This window comes from Tigriopus californicus, chromosome 2 (genome assembly GCF_007210705.1).
Source record: "Tigriopus californicus strain San Diego chromosome 2, Tcal_SD_v2.1, whole genome shotgun sequence".
Lineage (NCBI taxonomy): Eukaryota > Metazoa > Arthropoda > Copepoda > Harpacticoida > Harpacticidae > Tigriopus > Tigriopus californicus.
In genome coordinates this window covers 10377934-10400442 of record NC_081441.1, presented here as the reverse complement: position 1 = coordinate 10400442, position 22509 = coordinate 10377934, and the positions used below count along the sequence as shown (strand labels likewise).

The window sequence follows — 22509 nt, the reverse complement described above, 5'->3', positions numbered from 1 at the left end:
CAAAAAATCTAATATCTATTTTCAATGTCACAAATACAAAACATTATTTTTCCTCTTCTTACATAGTCTCATAATAACTAAAAATGCTATATAATGTCACTTAAAACACACCAAAAGTGTAATCTTTGAAAATGTGTTTTACAATCATCATGTGTGCACTTAGATATGCATTCGCTTGAATTCTGAAGGCAATACATACAACAAACAATGTAATAGATTTTGTCGTTTCTTGAAGACTTCGCTGAAACTGATTGAAAATAGCTTCTGTAATGTTTCATTAATATTTGTGAAATTTGCAGTGACCACTCAACTAAATGTACCTTTGACGCTTTTAAAAACGAATTTTCAAAAATCTGCTTTTTTGTGGGTGTTAGATATGGTTGTACAAGATTTCAAGTTAATTTGAAATTATGCAAGAAATAGAAAAATAATCATTCATTTTCGCGATAATGAAAATCGATATTATTTATACCTTTGGGAAATTGAGTTAACATATAACCGGGGCAATTTGGGGCTAAAAACAATGAAGTTTGGACCACTAAATCCGATGTAACTAAGTAGCGGAGAAATAGATGATACCGTAAATTACATTCAAGAGCTAACTAAGTGTGCTCCTAATTTACATTGAGTAGGTTTTTGAAAATTTTAGTTTTTATAATGTTTTTAGGTATGTAAGTTTTTTATGTGGACTAGAATTCCATATAACAATAAAATTAAAGTTGTTCCCTATGACTTTTTGGGGTATAAAAATGCCAATTTGTGTTTGGGAATTTCTCTGGAAGCTTGATAGGGCTTTTTGAACACCGTGGAGAGTAATATGGCCCTGAACGGAATGAAACCCTGCTCAATGACCTTCGCGTAGGACCTTCATTTGAATACTCCACTCTTAGATAATGGAGGGAAAGATATTGAGCAGGTCTCATCTATGAAAGATCTAGGTGTAGTCCTCCAAAATAATGGAAAGTTCGATGAGCATATCCAGTTGAAGGTGGGTAATGCTTTTAAAATGTGTGGTTGGATATATCGCCTGTTTAAGTCCAGAGGTGGTGTCATGATGCTAACTCTGTACAATTCAATTGCTCAGCCACATCTTGAATATGCTTCACCCATTTCGACTCCAATGAGTTCAGCAGGCTTGCAAAAGGTCAAACAAGTCCAATGATGTTTTTCTTGGAACATCTCAGGAATGAGTGCGCTGTTTTTAAGATTTGAAAGATTGCAAAAGAATGTGAAGGTACGAAAGGTATCTGATACTGTACATCTTCAAAAGTATCCATGAGCTTTGTCCCAACCCAGGATTTAGGGTCAATTCTAGTGACCGCAGAGGCTTAATGTGCGTTTTGAGAACACCTTCAAGCCCTCAAGAATCCAGGCTAGTGCGACCATGAAGTCCACTTCTCTTCTTTCTCGGGCTCCTTCATTGTTTAATTTGCTTCCCTGTGATATTCGTAGGGAATACATAGACCTTGTTGATCCGGTAGCATCTTTCAAGTCAGACTTGGACAAATTTTTAGATAGCATACCAGATCAACCCTACATTCAAGGACTAGCTCGGTCTGCCAACTCGAATTCGTTGGTGAACCAAATATCATATAAAGATTGAAAGGTGATAAATAGACGAATTGTAACTTTTCATTTTAATAGTACTGGGGATTGCATTCCCTGTAGCGGTTAGAAAAGCCCGTAAAAAAACAAACCAAAAAAATGTCAATCAATGGTTGCATAAAAAGGGTATTCCGTCACGGTAGCTTCTTGCACCCGAATTTGAATCTGTTATAACTGGGGAGAAGATTTATGCCTTGTTAATGCTGTCACTTCATAATAATGACATCATGATATTGTATGATAAAAAGGAATTTGATTGCCAAAATATCTATGAAATACCATAATAAATTGCAGAAGAATGTCAAATATTGCTGGTAAAGCTGCACACTTTGCAGATGCAATAGATTTGCGGAAAAGGCTGGGATATGGAAGTTTTTTGCAAAATTTGTACAATTTGCCAGATTCAAGTTTTGCTGGCCTTATCATTACGACCAGTATTTTAGTACTTTGCCTTGTCAATCTTAATCAAAATTTTACACAAATGCGTTTTTTTTATCAAAATATGTCAAATTAGTAAAATGCAATTGGCCAAATATTTGCTTGAAAAAAAACATTCATTTTTTGTGTTATTTTTGGCGTAGAAAATTGAAGCTTTAACCAGAACTTTACACACATTTAACTTCTTTAAAGGAAAGTTGAATGAACTCTCTGATGTCTTTACTTCAAAACACTTTGTTTATGGTTGGCAAAAGATGTACAACTAATAAAATCGCAATTTCCATCAAATTCCGTTTGCGCGAGAAAGGCCTCTAATAAGAATCATAGTGGGGATCAAGTTGAAAGTACGTGAGAAAATACTGACATTCGTCTGAATTCGCCTAAATTTACAAAGTTTTTGATATTTAGGAAGATCTTTGAACAAATCAAAGTAAATCCTTTCGGTTTGGTTTTCACCCAAGGTCTAATTCTTTATTCTGTCAACAAATCACTTTCAGAACATTCTTTTATTTGACGTGTGATTGCAGAATAGAAGGCATAAACTCGCTAACCACTTCCACATCCTTCTTCACGACTCGACAACCTAATGAATAATGACAGAGTGACCTCAATCATAATTTCCGGTGCTCGTACATCAGGACGCATGAATTCCATATTTCACTCCCAAGTCAGCCCTTAATATTTTACGAAAAGCCTCGCCAGGAGGAACAGAGTTTTCCTTGTGGCCGCTATAAAATAATGACCCATTGTCTCAAGTTCTATCCAACCCTACCTTCTGAACATTAAAGCAATGCCCTGTTCCTCTAATAAGTTTTCTTTGGTCAATTGAATCTGAGCATGTTTTAGATTTGCCGACAGGTGCGATTTTATTCCTTCAAGCAATCTTTTGTTATTTTACGCTTTCAAGGGGTGCTGCAAGGATTTCCTCTCAGACCTGTCATGAAATTCCCAAGATTAAAATTCACTTGTAAGCGGATCAAAGCATCCACACTATCTCCGATTCGATATATATCAGTAAACATAGCCATCGAGCACGTCGGCAATTTGCTCAAATTGCCTCATTTAATTGGACAATGTCTGGAACAGGTGTCTCCAAATCACTGCTGTGACATTTATACTCTCTGCTTTTGTCTCAATTGCGAGGCTCTATCCTCTTCTAGATCTGGTTAGAAGTGTGCTTCTACCTCAATTTTTTACCCAGAGTTAATTTGTGGTCGAATTTGAGTGGTGAACAAAATGCCGTGAGATTTGCGGGGAGGATGCGGGCCCCGTTACTAGGAGAGCCCTTTTGAGCTTGTCTCGTGGCAAATAGACGTCTACAAAGGCTTTTAGATTGTTTAAAGGTAATGTTCAAATCCGCGTGGTTGTTGGACTCGTGGTAAGGGATTCGCTGGCATAGCAGTTCGTGGTTTTTGTTGCTTCGGGCGTTTTCTCACGCCGTTCTTGAAGCCAGAACAGTTGGTTGTGCTTATGAATATTATTGACAGACTCGCTCTTCATCAGACAGACCAAAGACTGGCAAATGTTCTTATGGCTTAACTGTCTCACCAATTCCTAAATGACCCTATCATGCATGTGTGTATTCGAACGGTAGAAACGACAAAACGTCAATGAAAGTGCATATTCACATTTATTTTTAAATCATTCAGACTTATTTATGTACAACCTGTGTCATGTATTACAATATAGATCCTCATTCAAGCTGATATTTGTGACCAAAGACTAGTGTGATGAAGTAGTTGTTCTTCAAACAGATTCAAACATCTCTTTCATTTTGTTTCGAAACATCTTTGCATTTACTCTCTGTGAACTGTGAACCCGTTGCTTAAGTGATGACAACGCCTTTCTGCACACATGGCCCATTTTCTCCTTCCAAGAGGGCAGGCCACAAATAGGTTTGAATCAGGTCACTGTCGGTTTTCGAGGAATGGAACCTCACGTGAAGGTCCGGTTGGAACTTCCTATTCTCGTATTCCACCACATAGTTCGGCACCTACAATAAAATCAACCAATAAATTGAATGCATTTCGCTATTCGAGTTTCTGCTTTGTAAATATCGCGGCTCGCTCTGACAGGAGGAGTCAGGCAAGTTTCAAGCAATTTCAAGCGTGGTCTTGTTAGTTGTCAATGCTTTGGCGATTCTTAGCTAAATTGTATTAGCCTATTTTTTCATCATCTGAAAATCCAAGCAAGATAGGAAGATTATGCAATCTGCAATTGGTGTGAGAAATGACGAAAGCTCGTTTAACAGACTTGATTTGACCCTTCTTTGGTTATGGCGAAAAGTGCACCTTCTTTTATAGGAAGGTTGTAAATGCCCTGAAGATCGCTGCAATGGTGTGAAATCGCCAATGGGTGGACATCACGCAAATATTCGGTCTGTGCACAACGTTCAGAGCATTAGACACATTCACACGCAACCAATCATTTGTATCTCATACCTGATTCACCAAGCCCCAAGCCACTCTAACACATTCTTTAACGTAACGGATGATTCCATCGGATGTCTTCAAACAGGGATAATCGTAGAGTGTGGCCCAAATTTGTGAACACACCTCCTATAAATAGATCAATAATTGAATATTAGTTGCGGCTTTTTTCGATGACTCTCTTTGTTCTCATGAATTTACCTCGACATTTTTGGAAAGGTCAAAATTCTCTGTCGCTCGCCTCAGGTAGATGGAAATGGCCTGCTCCAAGTCCTTGGCAGCTGGGTCGGCAGCCTCCGAGGACGCTTGCTCATTTGGAGGTGGAGGAGGGAGTTGGAGGATTCTGCGAACGTGGTCGCGTTTGCTTTGAATGGTCGTGGTCACGGATCGGAATCCAAGCTAAAAAGGATCGAAGACAACTTGCTAGAGATCTAACAACCTTATTCTGAAAAGCTGTTGTTGCATATTGTTTTTCCTAATTGCGTCCAGGTGACTTGTATACATGTTTTGGAAGATGGCACATCTAGATAGTAAGTCAACACCTACTTTAAAAATTTTTTTGTACAAAACTGATCAAGCAAGTTAGTTCATAGGTTCGAAACTCACCACAACAACCGAAAACAGAAGTTTGTTTTTCAGTTCCTCGGAGTTGACTAACTCAGGGAGCTTATCCAAAGCATCCAATGTCTCTAGTCTCATTTGGGCATAGAGCTCTCCGTATTTCTTGACCAGACCCGAGGGTCTCGTGTCCATTGTCCCGTAAGTGGAGCCTCCTTTTCCAGCGGTGCTCATTGTGGAGGATGTCGAGGATACCATCCTTTCTAAAGTGACCGTTTTCTGCTTCTCGGAGGCCAATTGACTCTTCAACTCCTTCTCACTATCCTCGATAGCGAAAATAGTCTTCTGGGATTTGTTCAGCTCGCTTCGGAGCTTCTTGACCTCTTCATTGAGGGATGCAATTTCGGCCTCCTTCCGTATGATTGAAATATCTTGTTCGATGATCCCCTGATAGATGGGTTCGCCGGGGGTGAGGGTGCTCTCACTGTCGTTGAATTTCGACAATTTGGCCGAGACTGATGTGCCAGCTAGAACATTTGAGATCAAACCAGATTAACACCCATTGCCAGAGTCGATGATCTATTGCTCGATGATTGACTTCTTGTCAAGCTTCTTTGTCCGACTTGGATATCCCGCCCAATCGAATCAAGATCTGCTTTGCTCGTCTGTGCTTTTAACTCGTTCTCACATCAAGACAACGGCTGCAAAAACCACGAGATTGAAAGTTTCCGGCCTAGTTTTTCATGATCTCATCCAGCAATGCTCCTGAGGATCGGAACCAGGAACTCATCGGGTTGTTTGGTTCATAAATTGTGCCTCTGTAATTAACCTTTGGCAAGAAAAGGCGCATCCTAGCTCAGAATTAGGTTAATCCTTTCCATTCCAGCTTGCATTTATTTATCCAAGTTGTGGGTAGTTCCCATTCGTAATTTGTCTTTCAATTAGGCTTTGAAATGTTCGACTCTGATGATCATTTTAATGAATCACGTTCATTGTTATGGTAATGAACTTTAGAGCTAAAAGGTGTCAGACGGTCGTCATCATGACTTCGTAATCGACTCTCATTTGGAGGATTGGGCACGGTTTAGCTCGCTTTTATTGGGGGCGAAATCGCAGGGGAATGACAAAAACATCCTAAATGGATAGGTAGTGTCTTTTTTTCTTCCATAAATGTACTTCTTGAATTGGCTTGATGGATGAGCAAGCTAGGTCTTGATGAATGGGATTTACCTATGCACCAGATGGAAATTCATTTAGTCACTTGATGCAGAAATATGTTGAAAAAGATATCTGTGCTCAAATATGGAAAGTAATTCATTCAGAAATTGAGGAAACACTTCAGAACTACTAAGAGGTCATCATTACCCTTTCATATTCCGAGCAAAAATTGTATGTGAAGGTTGTCTTGCATCTCAATAAATCCGACCTTGCATTTTATCCTTGGCTGGTCAGCATCTGTTCCTTAACCTGCACAGAGTTCAAACTTTCAAGTCATAATGTGAAGGGGTAGTAGGGAAGAAATGAGCTCGTAAATCAACCTCAAGTGCCCTCTTCGCGTTACGATCTATTTTAGACGCAATTAATCAAAAAAAGAAGAATGGACAAATACTGAACGGGATTCCTCTCCACAAGCAGTTTTATCGTCCTAATCCCATTGGGTAACCACAACTTGCAAAGATGAGAACTAAAAGTGAAATCCTATGGTGAAATAACTTACCCGATTCTTTTGAGAGCGAAGACACAGATCTCTGTTTGAGGTGTCGCGGCCGCATGGTTCCACTTGGGCCACGCCCTCCTATTAGGCCGCCACCTTTGATCTCATGGCTGGATATTCTCTTGACCGTGCCATTACTTGAACTACTGGGCGTCGGGGATTCGGATTTATCCTCATTACTCGCCGTGTCCGAGCTGTCCGCAGATCCGGAACTCACTCCGCTTGAGCTATGAATCACCAAACTGGGTGGACCAGTGCTCAGCTTGGGATGGGACCGGGTCCTCAAGACCTCGGAGACAATGCTGCCCGGACCTTTGATGCTGCCCATTTTGCTCCCGACCAAACTGGTGGTGTCCAAACAGAGACTGGAGGCTAAAATGGAGGCCCGAACATTGTGCTTGCTGCCCAGACGAACTGTAGGGTAAGATCATATTCGAATTAGTACTGGATTGTGGATAGTCATCTAATGAAGGGTAGAAATGGTATAAAAGAACGACTAGCTAATAACAGCTCTAGCGGTAAGTGCATGCTTTTCGTCTCCTGGCTGCCACCCTTTGTGGAATGGCATTTCTTTGATTTGTAGTGTCATTGAACATGATTCCTCAGTGACAAGCGGGCAAGACACTTGATTAAAGCACAAAGAAACTCTGATTTCACACTTTTGAGAAGCTGGAAGTGCGAACATGTTGACTTTAATTCCAATTTGGATGCAGCTTGATCACCAGGAAAGGAGAGAGAGGGAAAGGATTACCAAGTCTCCAAAGACTATGATTACAAAAATTTCACCATCTTTCGTCTTTGACAACAACTACAAAGGCTCTTCACCATGCACGGCATACAACTTCAAAAATGGCATCCCTAAAGCAGAAACTGGCCCCGTCATTGTACTTCATGCATATCCGCTTCATTTGAAAGGGGATCTAAGCTTGCTCTATCTTGTTCAATACTTTTCATGCTCTATGTCGACACTCCATGGGGAGAGATATACATGTGTGGTAGTACTCGAAAGTCTCTCTATGATTAATAAGTCCATCCCAGGCATATAGAAGACTCAATTATTTACGCTTCTCAACGGGGCACCCCATAATCAAAAATCAAAAGTTGGTCTCTTTCGCACCAGCTTCATCCATTTATGGGGAATTGGCAATCGGCAAAGTTTTGTTTAGTGTTAAATCCAAGCTAAACTGACACTGGCCTTCATCGTATTTGAAAGGTCTGTAAGTAATTGTGAAGTGGGGTTGGGAGTGAGTGTCAAAAGCGGAGGAGTTATGTCTCAATGAGCTTGGAAGGCCTCATCACCAGTAGATTGTTCATCAAGCGATGATGCTTTTGTTTCAAAGTTTCACCCTCAAAAATCGCTTTACACATGACGGTGTAAGTACCAACCAAGGCCATTGAGAAATTTGAAACATTTTTCATTCCAGTTTGAAGACTACGAAGGGGGCGGCCATTTTTTTAATCTTTACGGTCAGAACGACATGGTAAACGTCTAGTCATTAAATTTAGACCAAGCCTAAGAAGCAGTTTTCTATTCTTAGACGGGACTTTCTGAGCCTAAGAAGCCGTGATTAAAGTAGATAAAGGTCCAATAATATATCACCGACAAAAAAATATGCATGGTGCATCCTGAATGACGTCATACTAATCGACCTGGTCGTTTTCACGACCAGTTTGAGGCAAGATTTCGCAAGGCCCCTAAAACTCGATCTACCTGGGCTCGAAATAATCTTGGGTTAAGAGTGAACAAGATCCATTCTATTACAATGCTGAAGAACGTTCATGCTCTCTTTCGGTCCCATCAAAGACTTCAATCTGTTTCCAAGTCAGTGACATGGATATTTTCTTTGGTTTATAATCCTCTTTGGAGTATCATTTTTTGTGAAGAGCATGACGGCATCCGAGAGAAATGATATGTGAGTGAGCATATTCAAAACTCATATCGTAAAAAAACATGGATTTCTTCTTGCACATGCGATTGCTCATTTTTGGGCTACACTTTCGGTATCGTACGATTTGGGATTTTGATTCAACCTTTCTTTGGTTTTGGTTTTGACGACTCGTGACATTGATATCCGTCATCGGTTACGTGACAGAGGAAACACTATGTGAATAGCAGTTAAGATTTCGCTCTAGGATATCTGTCTCCATTAAGTGCATGTGGAAGTACGTAAGTCTGTGTAGCAGATCAAAAAGCGAGACGAGAGAAGGTTTTCACCGCTCCGAGGCTTCTCGACTAACCTACCGCCATTGTAATGGCAGAATTTGGTGGACTGTCTCAAAGAGCAGAGGGACAGAAATTCAAGTTTAGGGTCTTGTTAATTTCTATTCTCGTTATGAGGAAATGAATGCTTCGCCCGGGAGTTAATGATTTAGGAGGCACCTGAGTCTCTTCCCCGGTGGCAATTGTCTTCCAGAATAAATGCCTCGATTCCTATATGCTATCGAAGCCCAGATGGGGCAAGACTGATTGCCTCACACATAAAGAGTCGTGCTTGTTCGGAAATTCGAACACAATCCTTGTAATTAGACACTCTTTTCTTCATTAGTGTCCACGTGATAAAGAGCTGGCTCAAAAGAAAAGCAGCGAACGGCCAACCTGATTCCTCATATCAGCAACTCAAAACAGTTGTCATCAGGGTGAAGTGAGAACGCCATTTTTATGGAGCTTTTTTCCAGCATGTTTTGATAGGTGAAAAATTCACATAGCTTGAAAGAGTCAGTAATCGGAGATAATATCAACTATTCGCCCACTCAACTTCAGCCTTGACTTATTATGTAAGAATTCTCGTCCAGCTTTTGGGGGGAAGCCATCACAACGAATTTGAAACCTTCATGCTTGAGGAGCAAGTCACCATGATCATTATAATAAGGTAGGAAACTTCAGACTTCGGACCGATGATGGCCAGAATGAAATTGTCGACCTGACCAAGCTCATTTTCGTCCCATTTTACTATTGTGTCCACTCCTCTCATTATCATTCAGTGGTCTGGGGATGACTGTTTATTTCTCGTTCAGCCTACCTCTGACCATCCCATCCTTACATACAGTACTTTGATCATTGGTGCCAAGACCAATCCAATCTACCTCAGGTACTAAGAACTGGAGAGAAACTGCCACTCGAGATTCTTCTTTGGGGCGCCAAATCCGGACCTCAAACTTGTGGAGAGTGGATGACTGCGCATAAAATATGAGTCCGTTGACGAAATATAGCATAGTTTTCCAAGTGAGACATAACTCCGGAAACTTTCTAGCGGCACGAGGGCCATCTTATCAGTGGAGACGACAAGGATAAAGATTCTATAATTAAGCCGCAGGGAGTCCCTGTGGAATTGATTTCGAATATTTTACTCACATTCCTTGTCCAGTTTACGGACAACTTGACGAGGCTAACGGTTTGACGCATTTTGCGCGTAAACCGTCGGACCCCATATGGAGACGTGTGGAACCCATCATTATTGCAAGAAGTTTGCACACCCCAAGATTTACTCCCGCAGCCATCGGAAAAGTGGTGAAGCCACCAGAGTTTCCCCACCGTTGATGAGTCGTTATCTAATATTTGGACTTTGGATTCCTCTCCCATGTTAGACAAGGTAGTACTTATGGCGTAATGAAACCTAACTTCGCCCACGAATTATCTTTGGTTGTCTCTCAATCGCAATGGATGTTCACGATGAGTCAGTTCCAAGAACGTGTTTCCCAAGCCTGCAAGCAAAGTAGCTGGCTCCTCGCTCCTCATCTGACCGGTGAAAGTTGGAGCTGGGATTCATACATAAGTACATATACGGACTCCTCGGAGTGTCTGCCTTCGAACTCACACGCTTGCTAGAGGTCAAACCACAACTCGTCAACCAGGTGCAGAAAACGGACATTCGTTCCATCCAGCGGTTGACCAAGATATCAGGTCTTCATCTCTTTCAGTGCCGAACTAAAGACCTGTGGGTTTATTTTTACTCGAAGCAAAGGACATGCAAGGCGTTTTCATGGGACAAAGTGGCATATGGGCCAAGTGAGAGATCGGAAAACGACCGATGGTTTAGCCTCGGGTTTTGAATGAACCGTACTTTTCGGATAAATAGCATCTTGCTACCGAGATCTTCTCTCGTTACACAATGGGTAGGTATTTCAAGTTCATGGGGGAGCCCGGACAAAACATTTGGAATGACGGCATGAGACTTCCAGCCACTCTGATTTCGACGACAAAGACTCTTTTTTTTGAGATATGGGTACCGAAAGCCATGAACAATACGTTACGTGTCTCGACTGAACTGGCATGAATACAAACTTGGCAGGAGGTACAATGTATGCCATTTTGAATCGGATTTAAACACCCAAATCGATCGTCCATCATTCGAACTGAAAGGTGAATATTCCACACAAAAAGCCGTGCTTTGTTGCAATTCGGTGGGCTTGATTCGGATTACTTTGTATTCCATTTTGTAATCGAAGGAATCATTTCAACCACATCATTAAGTTCGTAGCGGTCTCGGGATCCATTGCTCAAGGTATCAAGACAGAAATCTCTTCCCCACTTTTGAGCATTGGAGAAAAAAAAAATCTCAAATATGAGCGATGGGCACCACCGAGCATTATTTGAATCATATAGCCCATCTCAGACACCAAGACATGCGTCCCTTTATCTGAGATGGAGTTTCGCAATCGAAAACGAGTCTTTGAATGGTTTTTCTACCGATTCTTTCCGCACCGAAGCTCTACTTTCCTGTGGTGGATTGTTTTTGTTTTGGGTTTCATTCTCTCGTGTTTGAATACGGAACAAGCCTGTTTATCCATTGCAAAAGTGGAGTAGATAATAACGCACTATCAATATTGGCAAGAGGTTGGGTCGCCTACGATCTCCCAAGCAAGCTTGTTCGTCCTAGTCCAGTATATGTACCTTCCTCATCAAGAGAAATCCCATAAAAAATGGTATTGAGCAATCATCCAAAAAAGTTGGCACTTAAAAAGGATGATTTCGTGCCACTATCTCGTCTCGACTGGTGTCCTAATCGGCCCAGAGCATTTCCCAATTTAGGTCCAAAAGGCATGACCATTGATGGATGTAGTGTTCAGATATCAATTAAGACCACCACATCCAAATCTGATTCATCCATTCTGAGATTGGTCGATTCATCTGCCCAAAAAGGAACGAGAACAAGAAGCACCCCATCGAGCTTTATGTTTTCTGACGGGATTGCGTAATCAACGTCCATTCTCTAATTGATTATGTACATTTTTGAACTGGGAGCACCACGACCAATCAATGTTCAAAAATCACAATATTGACCTTGCCTCTTGTTCTTCGTGCTGTTTTGGTAACATTATATTCCGCATTCGTGATGTTTTTATTCGTGATATTTGGTACTGATCGCAATTTCATGGTACGCTAAACTAGGAGTGGCTTTCAATCAAATGATGTCTGATGCGAAGTCGACGACTCTTTGATATGCAAATGTAAGGTAACCTTCCAACATCCAATATATTCGTAACCTTTGACGACCTTCCAAATTTCAAAGTTGAGGTGCGGCTCTAAAATCAAAGTTTTATTGTCTCTCGATATCCTGTTAACAATTAGCTTACATTTTGCGCTCCAAACCAATTTTTCAAAGTCATGGCAATCCAAACATGACTTTAATTGCTCTTTAGCATGCCCAAATGGCCTCATTAGCCATTTTTTTGCTACTTCAAAAAAATTTACAAGATGGTTTATACTTGCATGCTGGTATGGAAAGATCTCACGGATCCCTAAATCCCTCCGTGCCTGTCAACTCTTTGTGAAAAATGATCTTACAGAGGACCTTCCGAACAAAAAGGTTTTTTCTCGTCCCGGGATCACGTAATAATGACTTATGACCGCTTTATTTGCTCACTCTTTAGTGTCTTCAAATCTCTCTTTATTCTCACTTGCAAAACAAACTTGGGGGATTTGCACGGCCATCAGTTTAAATATTTCAGAGGAAATTGCCAAAGGTGAGAGAGAAACTCTGGACTCAATTTAGAAAACAAAGTTGGGCGGGGTCAGTTTAGGGAATAAATTAGGTATTGGAAACGAAAATCACGGCAACGTGTTCCGAAGAATAATGAATGACAACGAGATTGCTTTTCGAATCCATTAAAGAGACCTGATGCGTAAGGTTTCATCACTTCTAGCGGTCAAGGTCGGTATTCGGCACCATAACAATCAATAAAACCCCGAGAGATGTCTATGATTGAGTAATTATCTTTCACGGAGCCACACATTGAGTGGGGGAACGGTAAAAATGTTTTGGCAATTAGACCCGTCAGATTGGTTTGCCAAAGCACACGTCAAGTTGCTGGAAAGTGCCACCCTGAAAAAAGCCGACGTATCCCAAACAAAGCGGGTTGTGCGATCTTCATCAGGACATGCAGACTTTGCTCATACTTCCAGTCCATTAATCAATCGTCCGCCAATTAGATTCTAGTAGAGTTCGAGTCTCAGTTGCCAACGTCTTGATCCATCTCTTTGTTCTCTCAGATTTCTTGGCCCACAAAGAGCCATTGAACTTGCTCACAAACCGATGATTGTGTATCCGAGGCGGCCATTTTCTTCCAAGGCATAGACCTATGAATTTCCACGGACTTCGAGAGATGTGGACTGCGAACGGAAGCCAAAATTTTGTATCTCCTACACCGTTCATCTTATTTCAAATAAGCACTTAACATGACCACAAGATCTTGTTGAATAGATGACCTTGGCCAAATTTGAACCCAAACCTATGTTTAGGGAACTCAGGAGCTTTGTCAAAGTTATGTAATAAACACTACATAAATTTCGAGTTTTCGGCCTGCTTTGGTCAGCGACATAAACTTTTAATAACATAACTTTGAAATGAACCACTTTACAAGTAAATGATATAAAGATGACCCGCCTTTATTTGAGGAGAGTTACATTCCCTATTATATTACTTTAGTTCGAAAAGAGACTCAGAGCTGCCATGACCAAGAGCAGGCCGATTTGGCGGGAAGCTCGTTCACAGTCCATATTTCTAGAAGTTCATGGAGTATCATACGAGCCAAAATTGCGCAAGATCACGACAAGACAACCAAACTACAGAGGTAAGAGTGTGCTTCGGTCTGGTCAAAGGATAAGAATCATTTAATAATGCCATACAGGAGGGAAATCTCTTGCAAACTCAGCAGGTAACGCACCTGAAGCCCTCCAATCTTGTCGGATAATTACGACGTGTCGTAAATCAAGCTGGCTTTTCCGCACTTTCATAGCCAGTTCAGCGTTTACCACATCACAGGTTTGAGAAGTACCAATACTTGGTCATGACGTGGTCAAGCTTTAAAGCAAACAATATCTTTTGGGGGTGACCAAGCGCCTCGTTTTTTGTGCCGTCGTCAATACTTGGAAGAGTCTCAAGATGGGGAGGAGTTGGGTCATGAAATTTCTTCCTAGAAGAAGACGTAGTAAGGGGTGGTTATGGTCATTCATGGAGAGATATTTGAATGACAAAGGAGCCTTTCCTTCGCATTATCTACGTGTCCAACTCCTGTGAACATGCAAAGTGGATAGAGTGCTTCTCGGGCGGAGCAATGTACCCCTAGTAGATGACTAGTTAAGTTGCCGATCCGGCTTAAACGTCATGACAAACTTAAACGGAGTCAGGGTTGAGCAATCATCATCGCCAAGCTCCCCTTGGCCCCAAGACACGACCAATGCTAGAGTGCAAACTCGTGGTCAGATATATCATTGATTTCGAACAAGCTCGACTACTCCAACAAATCCTCGGTGGAAGTGGGTTGTCCTAGGCCATAGATCAACACCAATAGACCTTGACGGAGTTGAGACTTGAAAGTGAGTGAAAGAATGGTCCGTGTCCATTGAAATTGCATCATACCAGAGGCCAATATTTGGGCTACATTGTTTGAGAGGATGATCCTTTTGATTTGATGCCGTGCTGGGTCCAGATAGGACTCCTATAAGAATGAGTATCAGATCCCTTTGGGAAATGAGAAGCCCACCCACGTTGGAAAGAGTCACGTTTTTTCAATAATTTCCACGTTTTATTCGAATTTCAGGAGATGCTTGGGGAAAATTTATTGCTTGATTTTAGTGCAAAGGGATGTTATCGTGACGATTAAAACGAACGGAGAAAATCCATTACCGCTATGTCCAGAATCGAACAACTGCAAACTCTTCTTTTTCCAAGTATTTTTTCCAAAGTCACAAAGACTTGGATGCACTGCATTTGTCATTCGCTCCCATGGTTTGAGTCCTTTGTTCAACAAGTGGCAGAGCAATCCGAAGTGAGTGATTAGTGACATAAGTACGTATGAGACCTAGTGCACAAAGAGATAGTCAACCATTTTGATAAATTCTCACAAAAGTCAGAAAATCTTAGGAGATTGTTGCTTTGACAGACATCAAGATGCCATGGAATGTACGCAGTCCTGATCTCCGGGTCCATCAACATATTTTGAATGTTGACAAACAAAGTGAAGTCACTGTTAATTATCATGCATAGAACTCGTCTTTGCTTGGCATTTGCGTTTTTATGAGAGTCCATCTCACTTCCTTCCTCATGCTAGTTACCTTAATCTCTCAATCACGATTTGACTGACCATGTTTACCAAAAAGTCCATCTTAAACCGAGATTAAAATACCATTTAACTCTACAACGGTTGTTTTGAGCGGCTATAAACTCTTCCTTTAGCAATGTATCAACCTTTCTTGGCTCATCAGTACGCCAAGCACATGGCATACGATATCCTCGATGTATTCAAGATTTTGATTAATGCTTCCTCTATGGCTTAATTCTTTCTTATTGTAGTCAACTAACCAATTCACAGGCTGTGCCCACCTCCAGGGTAGTTTCTTGACAAATCGCTTTTCTGATCATGTTTTGCCAACCATGTTTTTGGTAATGTCCCTGGTAATAAGCTTGGACAAAATCCCTTTGGACTCACGCATTGTTGGCCTGATGAGGATGATTAGTTATCATGTAGACAAGTCTTAATTAAGACTATGATCCTTGAGCTTCATAAATAGCATGCGTGGACATGAATTGTCTTCCGGTGAACATTGCATTGGTTACCACTTGCGACTTACTCTCAAGATCGGAGTCTGGAGGACGAAAGAGAATTTCGAGAATAACCTCCAATTTGTTTATCCGAAGCACTCAAACCCAAACAGATTGGATCTACAGAGAAAGTTGACGCGCCATAATTGGTCCAAGGTTGGACTTGTGGCCTACATACAGTAGTAGATGAACTCGAAATTGAATTTGACGCCGAGCATCGTGTCAAGAGGGACCTCAATGCACATCATTGTTATCCAACATGAATGGATATTCCAGATTCAGCACTTATTCAAAATTCCGACGCATTTTACCAGGATGACTCGGTATCTTTTAATTACTTGAAGCTGCTGAGTGAGTGTTTTTATCCTGCAACCCTGAGAGACAAATGCCGACTCTCGATAAGCTTCAGCACAAAAAGCTCTCAAGGAAATTAAATCTCTTCTCAATGGAACGAATTCGGCTGCTAAGGAATCTTCTATGATGACGAGGAAACTCTTTGGTTTTCTTTTGCGGAATGACAAATGCAACTTAGACACCGACCAATGACCTCGGTATGTCAAGCAATATCGGAAGTTGAAGGTAAACAATTTTTGCAAATGGATTTCCACGCTCCTAAGGACATTCTTGATGATCAGTTGACATAAGAGGTGGAGGAAGGGAAGTGGTAAATCGGCAATATCCGACGCATGTGCTAACACTTTCAATATCGTAAAACTGTCATTCTCAACATCCCAAACAAATATTTGTCATTTGCGAGATTTCGCTTACCGCCTCAGCAGCGTTCATTTACAATGAGTTGGATTGAATTTCGCTTCACTTCCACGGTTCAACTGTTTTATTTCGAGGTTGGAAAATATTCCGTCAAGTCTTATCTGGTGTGTTTACGAACCAATTTGGTCACCTTTTGTTGCCGTTTGACAAATTGTTTTGGAAAACGAAAAATGTGTTGAACAAATTGGAAACAACGGTCATGCTTGAACGGGTTCAAGATCTTCGGCAATCAACGAGAAGAGATGCACTGCGTAAGGTATTTACCGAGAAAAATCTCTGATCTCACTTTCGTTTTTGTGTTATCTTCTTTCCAGACTAGGGAGTGTCCTAGAAATGTCTAAAAAGAACTCCTTTTTCACACCTGTGGCTTTGCCATTAGCCACACTTGATTTAAGCTGATCTGCTTTTTTGAAAGTAAGGGGAAAAAACGTAATTTTGAAGAGACTACTTCAAATTACTGGGCATGAGAACTGGGGATGTTCCATTGTCTATGAACTGCTTTAGTCTTGAACCAAAATGCAAATTGGCCATTCATTGAGCAAGAATATATGGCTTGGATGAATAGCAAAACTAAATTGGGCAGACGATATTTGCACGAGCCCATAGATATTACAAAAATTCGGCGAAAGTCGTCACGAGGCCAGCCAACTTGAACTTGTACAGTTTTGTCCATTCTTTGCAAATAAGGGCCCCTTTTAGGGTGTATCCACCATCAAAATGTGTGAGCCGATGGAATTTTCAAGATCGGCTCAATCTCTCGTCGTTTTTCCAAGGGATCCGCGCAGAAAATAACCTGAAATTACCTGATCTGGTCAAGAAGTTGTACCGGGCCTCTTTTGAAATGAATGGTGAATTGCCCGAGGTCATTACACATGACTCGGAATCTGAGTGATAGCCGGAGATATCACTGCAATTCCCCTCCTCTTCGCCTTCCTTGTCCAAGTCGTCCTCGACCACTTCACGGATCAATTCCAAAACCTGTAAGCAGAAACATTTAAAAATCAGCTCATTATCACTCTCATTTTACCGAACATGCCCCGTTCAAGCCGCAAGGGTATTTCTTCAAACTTATTGGCTATTGCATTCAATAAAATCGGATGTCTTCTTCTTGGGAGAAAACCCCACCACATTTTGCAAGGAATCTTTTTGTATCAAGTAATCCGGATTCTTAGCCCATTGTGATTATTGATGTTTTTTAGCTTGCAATGCCTTTGATAGAAGAATCCCGTTGTCGAGGACGCCATCGATAGCGTGTCATGAGCCAAATCCGGGTGGTCTCATTAAATCGACTTTCATGTTCTAAGCCCACACCCAAACCCAACAAAATCGATGCATTGATCGCGCTCCTCTGTCAACTTTCTAATTTAGTAGGTGTAAAGATTGACTCGAATTACCCGAGCTTCTGAATACTTAATGAGAGGAGGGCGTGGAGAGAAGAGCATATTCGTGCAATATCGAGGTCCAAGAGGCCCTTAGGCCCTTTCTCATGTCATGTACTCATTATCTCACTTGAAGGGACCAAATCTGTAATGATAGGGTTATGCTCTTACAGTCTCCTGTGTGATATTCTGAAGAACGGACCTCGCTGACAACTCGGAACTTGTTTTTATGTCAAAGTCGTCTCACCAGATGTTTTTTTTTCTCGTACTCTCGCAAAGCAATAAATCAAACCAAAGAGGTGGGTGAAACTCGAGGAATCACCCCTTTTTTCCTGGGTGAATGAACGGATGAACGGAATCCTGCCAGGTTTCCTGACGGCGATATCAGATCAATGAATTATTTGAAGACGCTCATCCAGGGCAGGATATTCAAAGAGAAACTTTGATTTACTGCCATGACATCCCGACTACTCCCACGTGACCAGAGTTAGAAATATGAACTGGGTAGCCGTGATTGGCAAAGATCTGGCAATCGACTGAGGCCTTATAAAAATGCTCCACAAGTGGTCACATATGAGTTTAGTCAATGAAAAGGTTTACGGATTTGGTATGAATTGTAAGGTTCAGGCTTAAGAGCCAAACGGAACGAATGACAGTGAAGGTTCGATTTGGTACTGAATGAAGGTTTCCTCATGTAAAAAAAGTGTTAATGACTAATAATCTAATTAGTCTTGGTGGTTGGTGACAATTAACTCGTGAAATGTTGTTTGGTTTGCTTAATTGTTTGTAGAATAGCTCCTCTTACCACCAAATGTAATCACCAATATTGAAGATTCCTCACACTAAGAACGCTCGACATCCTCGAGCACCACTCGATTTTTCATCAAGTTGCCATTGCCTCCGACAATTCATCTTTAAAATGATCACGTCTAAAAGTCATTTACTAATGCAATGAATCATTCGCTGAGGAAAAAAGTATCTAAAATTTGTATTCCTGGGCGGCGCATTGGCGTTTTTGCTCATCGACCAAATCAGTCTCAACTTTCGAATCATTCATTCCCATTCATTTGCTTCAGGATGAAAGGGTTTATTAAAAGTACATGACAAGGGGCAGCGTCTTCAACCATCTGCAGCATCTCTGGCAGGGATTGGAAAATGTGGTTTCATGGACCGAGCGAACGGTGGTTAAAAGCTCATTAAAATCTTCCCCATTGTAAAACTGACAAAGTATCAAAGGTTCCTTTTGACTTTCTCTATAATGGTTAGTTAGAGCGTGCTTTGGACATGCTTGACCACTCATTTGTTTGAAATCAATCAGTGCGAAGTGCAAAGGTTTCCCAGAAGTCTAACATTTCAGTGTCCCTTATTGTTTTCCATCAATGTGTTGCAAACGAACCGGAAAGGGGAAAAAGACTTGTTGTTCGCACGCACGGGTGACTATTATTTGTTGCTGAAAAATGCGTAGAATCCCTCACTCCTGCATTGTTGCTGGTCATTTGCGCTAATTTCACCCTTGACAAGATAAGAGTCATGCCTTGAAATCCATACGATTGATTTTGCCCTCTCTAATATGAAAGATATTCAACAGTTCTTCATTAATGTAAGATATGGTGGGAATGCTTGGCGTAGGAATGGAAATGGAAGGGTATGTAGATAATTGTCTCTGGTCAATTATTGCGGAACTTCGTTTGTACTAATTTGCATCAAATGTGCATTCACAATTCTGCCATGTACAGCTTCATGAGAAAGAACGGGTCATGGAATAACAAATTCGATTTTCTCTTCTGTCAAGAACATATTTCTTCTCATGAGGGATGCTTGGAGAGTGAATGAATGAATGAATGAGTGATGAGGAGGTGCGCAAAACACCTTGGCAAATCGCTTTCAATGAGCGGGAAATCATTGACGGCCACATACGAACAATTTCTTTACCTCAACAGCAAAGGGTTGGCATGGATCATATGGTCCAACCAGACCACATCATTCACCAATGCAGATCGAGGAGAAAGGATGAATGTCAAAAAGGGTAGGGTAGCTCGAGAAAGATGTGCTACGCCCTTCTTATCCTAATTTAATCAAACTCTGTTCCAGGAGTCTCCACTGGCAGGATAGAAGATCTCAAGAATCTTTACGATCGTTTCGAATTTCACAAAGTCCTTAAATGGCACGCTTCATTGCCTTCAAAACCAACGCGATCAGATAGGCAAATTTCCATCAAAGCAAAGACGAGAATTCCAGACATGTTATCGTTGGTTGTGAATCTCCCATTGACCGTCGAAAACATTCGCAATCCGACCAACTAAATTGGTTCACATACTTCAAAAAATTCTACGGACACATTTTTTTTAAAAAAAGGCATGTATTTGGTCTTCAATGAGTCAGAAAAACCGCCTCCGAGGCTCAAGTGTCCAAAAGGAGATCAATAAGATGAAGTCAAGTCGAGAGCCGTGCTCATTATTGCACTTTCATCTTGGTTGTACTTCACTCTGCAATAGTTTGGTGGATCTGGTGATGATAAGAATCCTTGTATCTCTGAGGCAAACACGCCTCGTCCATGTTAGGAGATTAATAATCTCAGGCAAGGAGAGGGAAAAGCTGAGAAACATGATTGGACCATCAACACTTGCCATTATTCTCAACCAGGCCCTTCTCACTTCTTTCTAGTCGAAACCGTTGGTTTGCAGACTCAGGTGGTCCAAGAGGAACTTCGACCGTTCTATTCCTCGTCCACCAAGAGACCGACATCATTGAAGAGCTTTGATGATAGTGTAATAAAGGGGAAAATGACCATGTCCAAGGTTTCAAAGCTTGATTAGAACATCAAGCTCGTACGGATCCAGGGTTGAATCAATATGTATATGGTAAATGAAGACAATGATTGAAGCAACCCCAAAAGACAGGAAGTGCTCGAAGGTTGGTCAGTTTCTGGTGTGGATCTAATCTGACGCACGATTTGTTCGCTGACCAAATTTGGGGACGACAAGGAGGGTAAATTGGAAAAATTTGCATTTCCCACTTCCTTAAAAGCTCAATTGAGTTCAGGCACGTTTCGATTAAGAAACCATAAGTTCATTTCCTGTGCTTCAAACGGCCGGTGGTTAGATTTGATCGCTCATTAGACGCCCTTCGTTCAGTGCAATACAGTAGTAGTTGGGGAATAAAGGCGTGATTTTTGTTTATGACGTGGCTAAAATTACCCTTATCGCCCCGGAGGCCTCAGCTCCCGACCCTTCGATTGATCTTGATTCCTCATTTCCTCCAATATTGAAATGCTTGGCACGAACTCAATGCCATTTCCTGTCAAAAGTCACAGATAATCAAAGCTGTTTTCGGATCGAGAATCTTAGTCGGAAAGAATCTCTTTAATCTCGTCCATTCTTCCAAGAGCACGGCTAAATATATAATCAGTGAAGAATGATGAGGATTTGAGAAACCATTATCAGATGGCATGGTATGAATTAAACAAGATGATAATTTTCGCCTGGCTCCATCATTTTCGAAACCTTGAAGGTCGATGACGCTCACGCCGGATAATCTCCAATTTGAGAGTTGGCGGTAAAGTTTTAGATTTCCAAGGGGGTTGCATGTGGGTCGAGTGGGAGGAATTAATGAATGTCTGATGAGTTCTAATGATATTGCAGTCAAATCTCAAAGTGCATGGCCATATATTTCTACTACTTGAGATGATGATGGGGTTCGAACCTAGCATTTGAATCCGCACATCTAAACTCATTAATACCACTTCAAATGTCAGGAATATGTTTCGAGGAGCAAGTAATCCCCTCATTGAGTGGCAATGTGAAATATTGCTCGATTAGAAGTCTTTTGTAGCGGTTTATAGGCGAATTTGAAGGGTTTTTAAATCCCCACCGAGCTCCAGTTGTTTGGCTTGCTTGCGTAATCCCGTGTTTTGTATTCCAAAATTGAGATGACGTTCTTGACATTGAAATATCATAAAACTGTCATGCCGAGGATGTCACATTTGAAAAATGGAATTCGAGAGCACAAGGTGGGGATTCAACAAGCAATTTGCCATCCAATTTATCTGAGACGGGCTAAAAATCAACAAGTTTTAGTACTCTATCCCCTGTTTATGTTTGAAAACAGGGTGACACTAAATAAAAGACAAAAACAGCCTTGAAACATTGAATGAACAGGAGGAAGCGATTTCAAGGGTTTGATATGGTGTATCAGTTGCTAATTGGTAAACATTTTCCTTGATTTCATTTTGATTGCTGGAAATATCAGCAGTGTCAGGATAAGACCTTTCCAAAGACAGAGCTGTGTTTTTTGCGCTGATATCACTACATGGATGACAGTGGGCTAGCATCTGCGGAAATATTCTGTCTCAACAGAACAAACAAACCGAAGGATGACTTGACAAGTTCCCATTATGATGACCTATATTTGCATCAACCCGGTTTTATGGATACACTCCGAATCGAGTTTGTCATTGTTGTCTTCTAACCAACCTTTAAAGGACACACATTCAACTTCAATTAATAGTGCCTTGGCCAATATTTGCTTAACGACTATGCTTTATTCGCAAGGATATCTCCTTGGACCACAGACTA

At 41.2% G+C, this 22509-nt stretch overlaps 1 protein-coding gene and 1 long non-coding RNA gene across 2 annotated transcripts in view; one reads left to right on the top strand and one right to left on the bottom strand.

Moving 5' to 3' along the window:
- Window positions 1-3656: 3656 nt before the first annotated feature.
- The window catches only part of LOC131893246 (uncharacterized), a 36003-nt gene continuing 17150 nt past the window's right edge, over window positions 3657-22509 (bottom strand). Inside the window, exons 2-7 of the mRNA XM_059243222.1 lie at window positions 17360-17534; window positions 6748-7158; window positions 5079-5557; window positions 4674-4871; window positions 4485-4601; window positions 3657-4036 (exon numbers count right to left, since the gene is read on the bottom strand). Of these exons, the coding sequence (XP_059099205.1) occupies window positions 3869-4036; window positions 4485-4601; window positions 4674-4871; window positions 5079-5557; window positions 6748-7158; window positions 17360-17534 (1548 nt within the window). The 3' untranslated portion in view covers window positions 3657-3868. The remainder of the gene's footprint in view (window positions 4037-4484; window positions 4602-4673; window positions 4872-5078; window positions 5558-6747; window positions 7159-17359; window positions 17535-22509) is intronic.
- LOC131893248 (uncharacterized) lies at window positions 16653-20670 on the top strand. The gene is made up of 3 exons (XR_009374663.1): window positions 16653-16812; window positions 17330-17536; window positions 19876-20670. It is a non-coding gene; the product is annotated as an uncharacterized LOC131893248 (long non-coding RNA).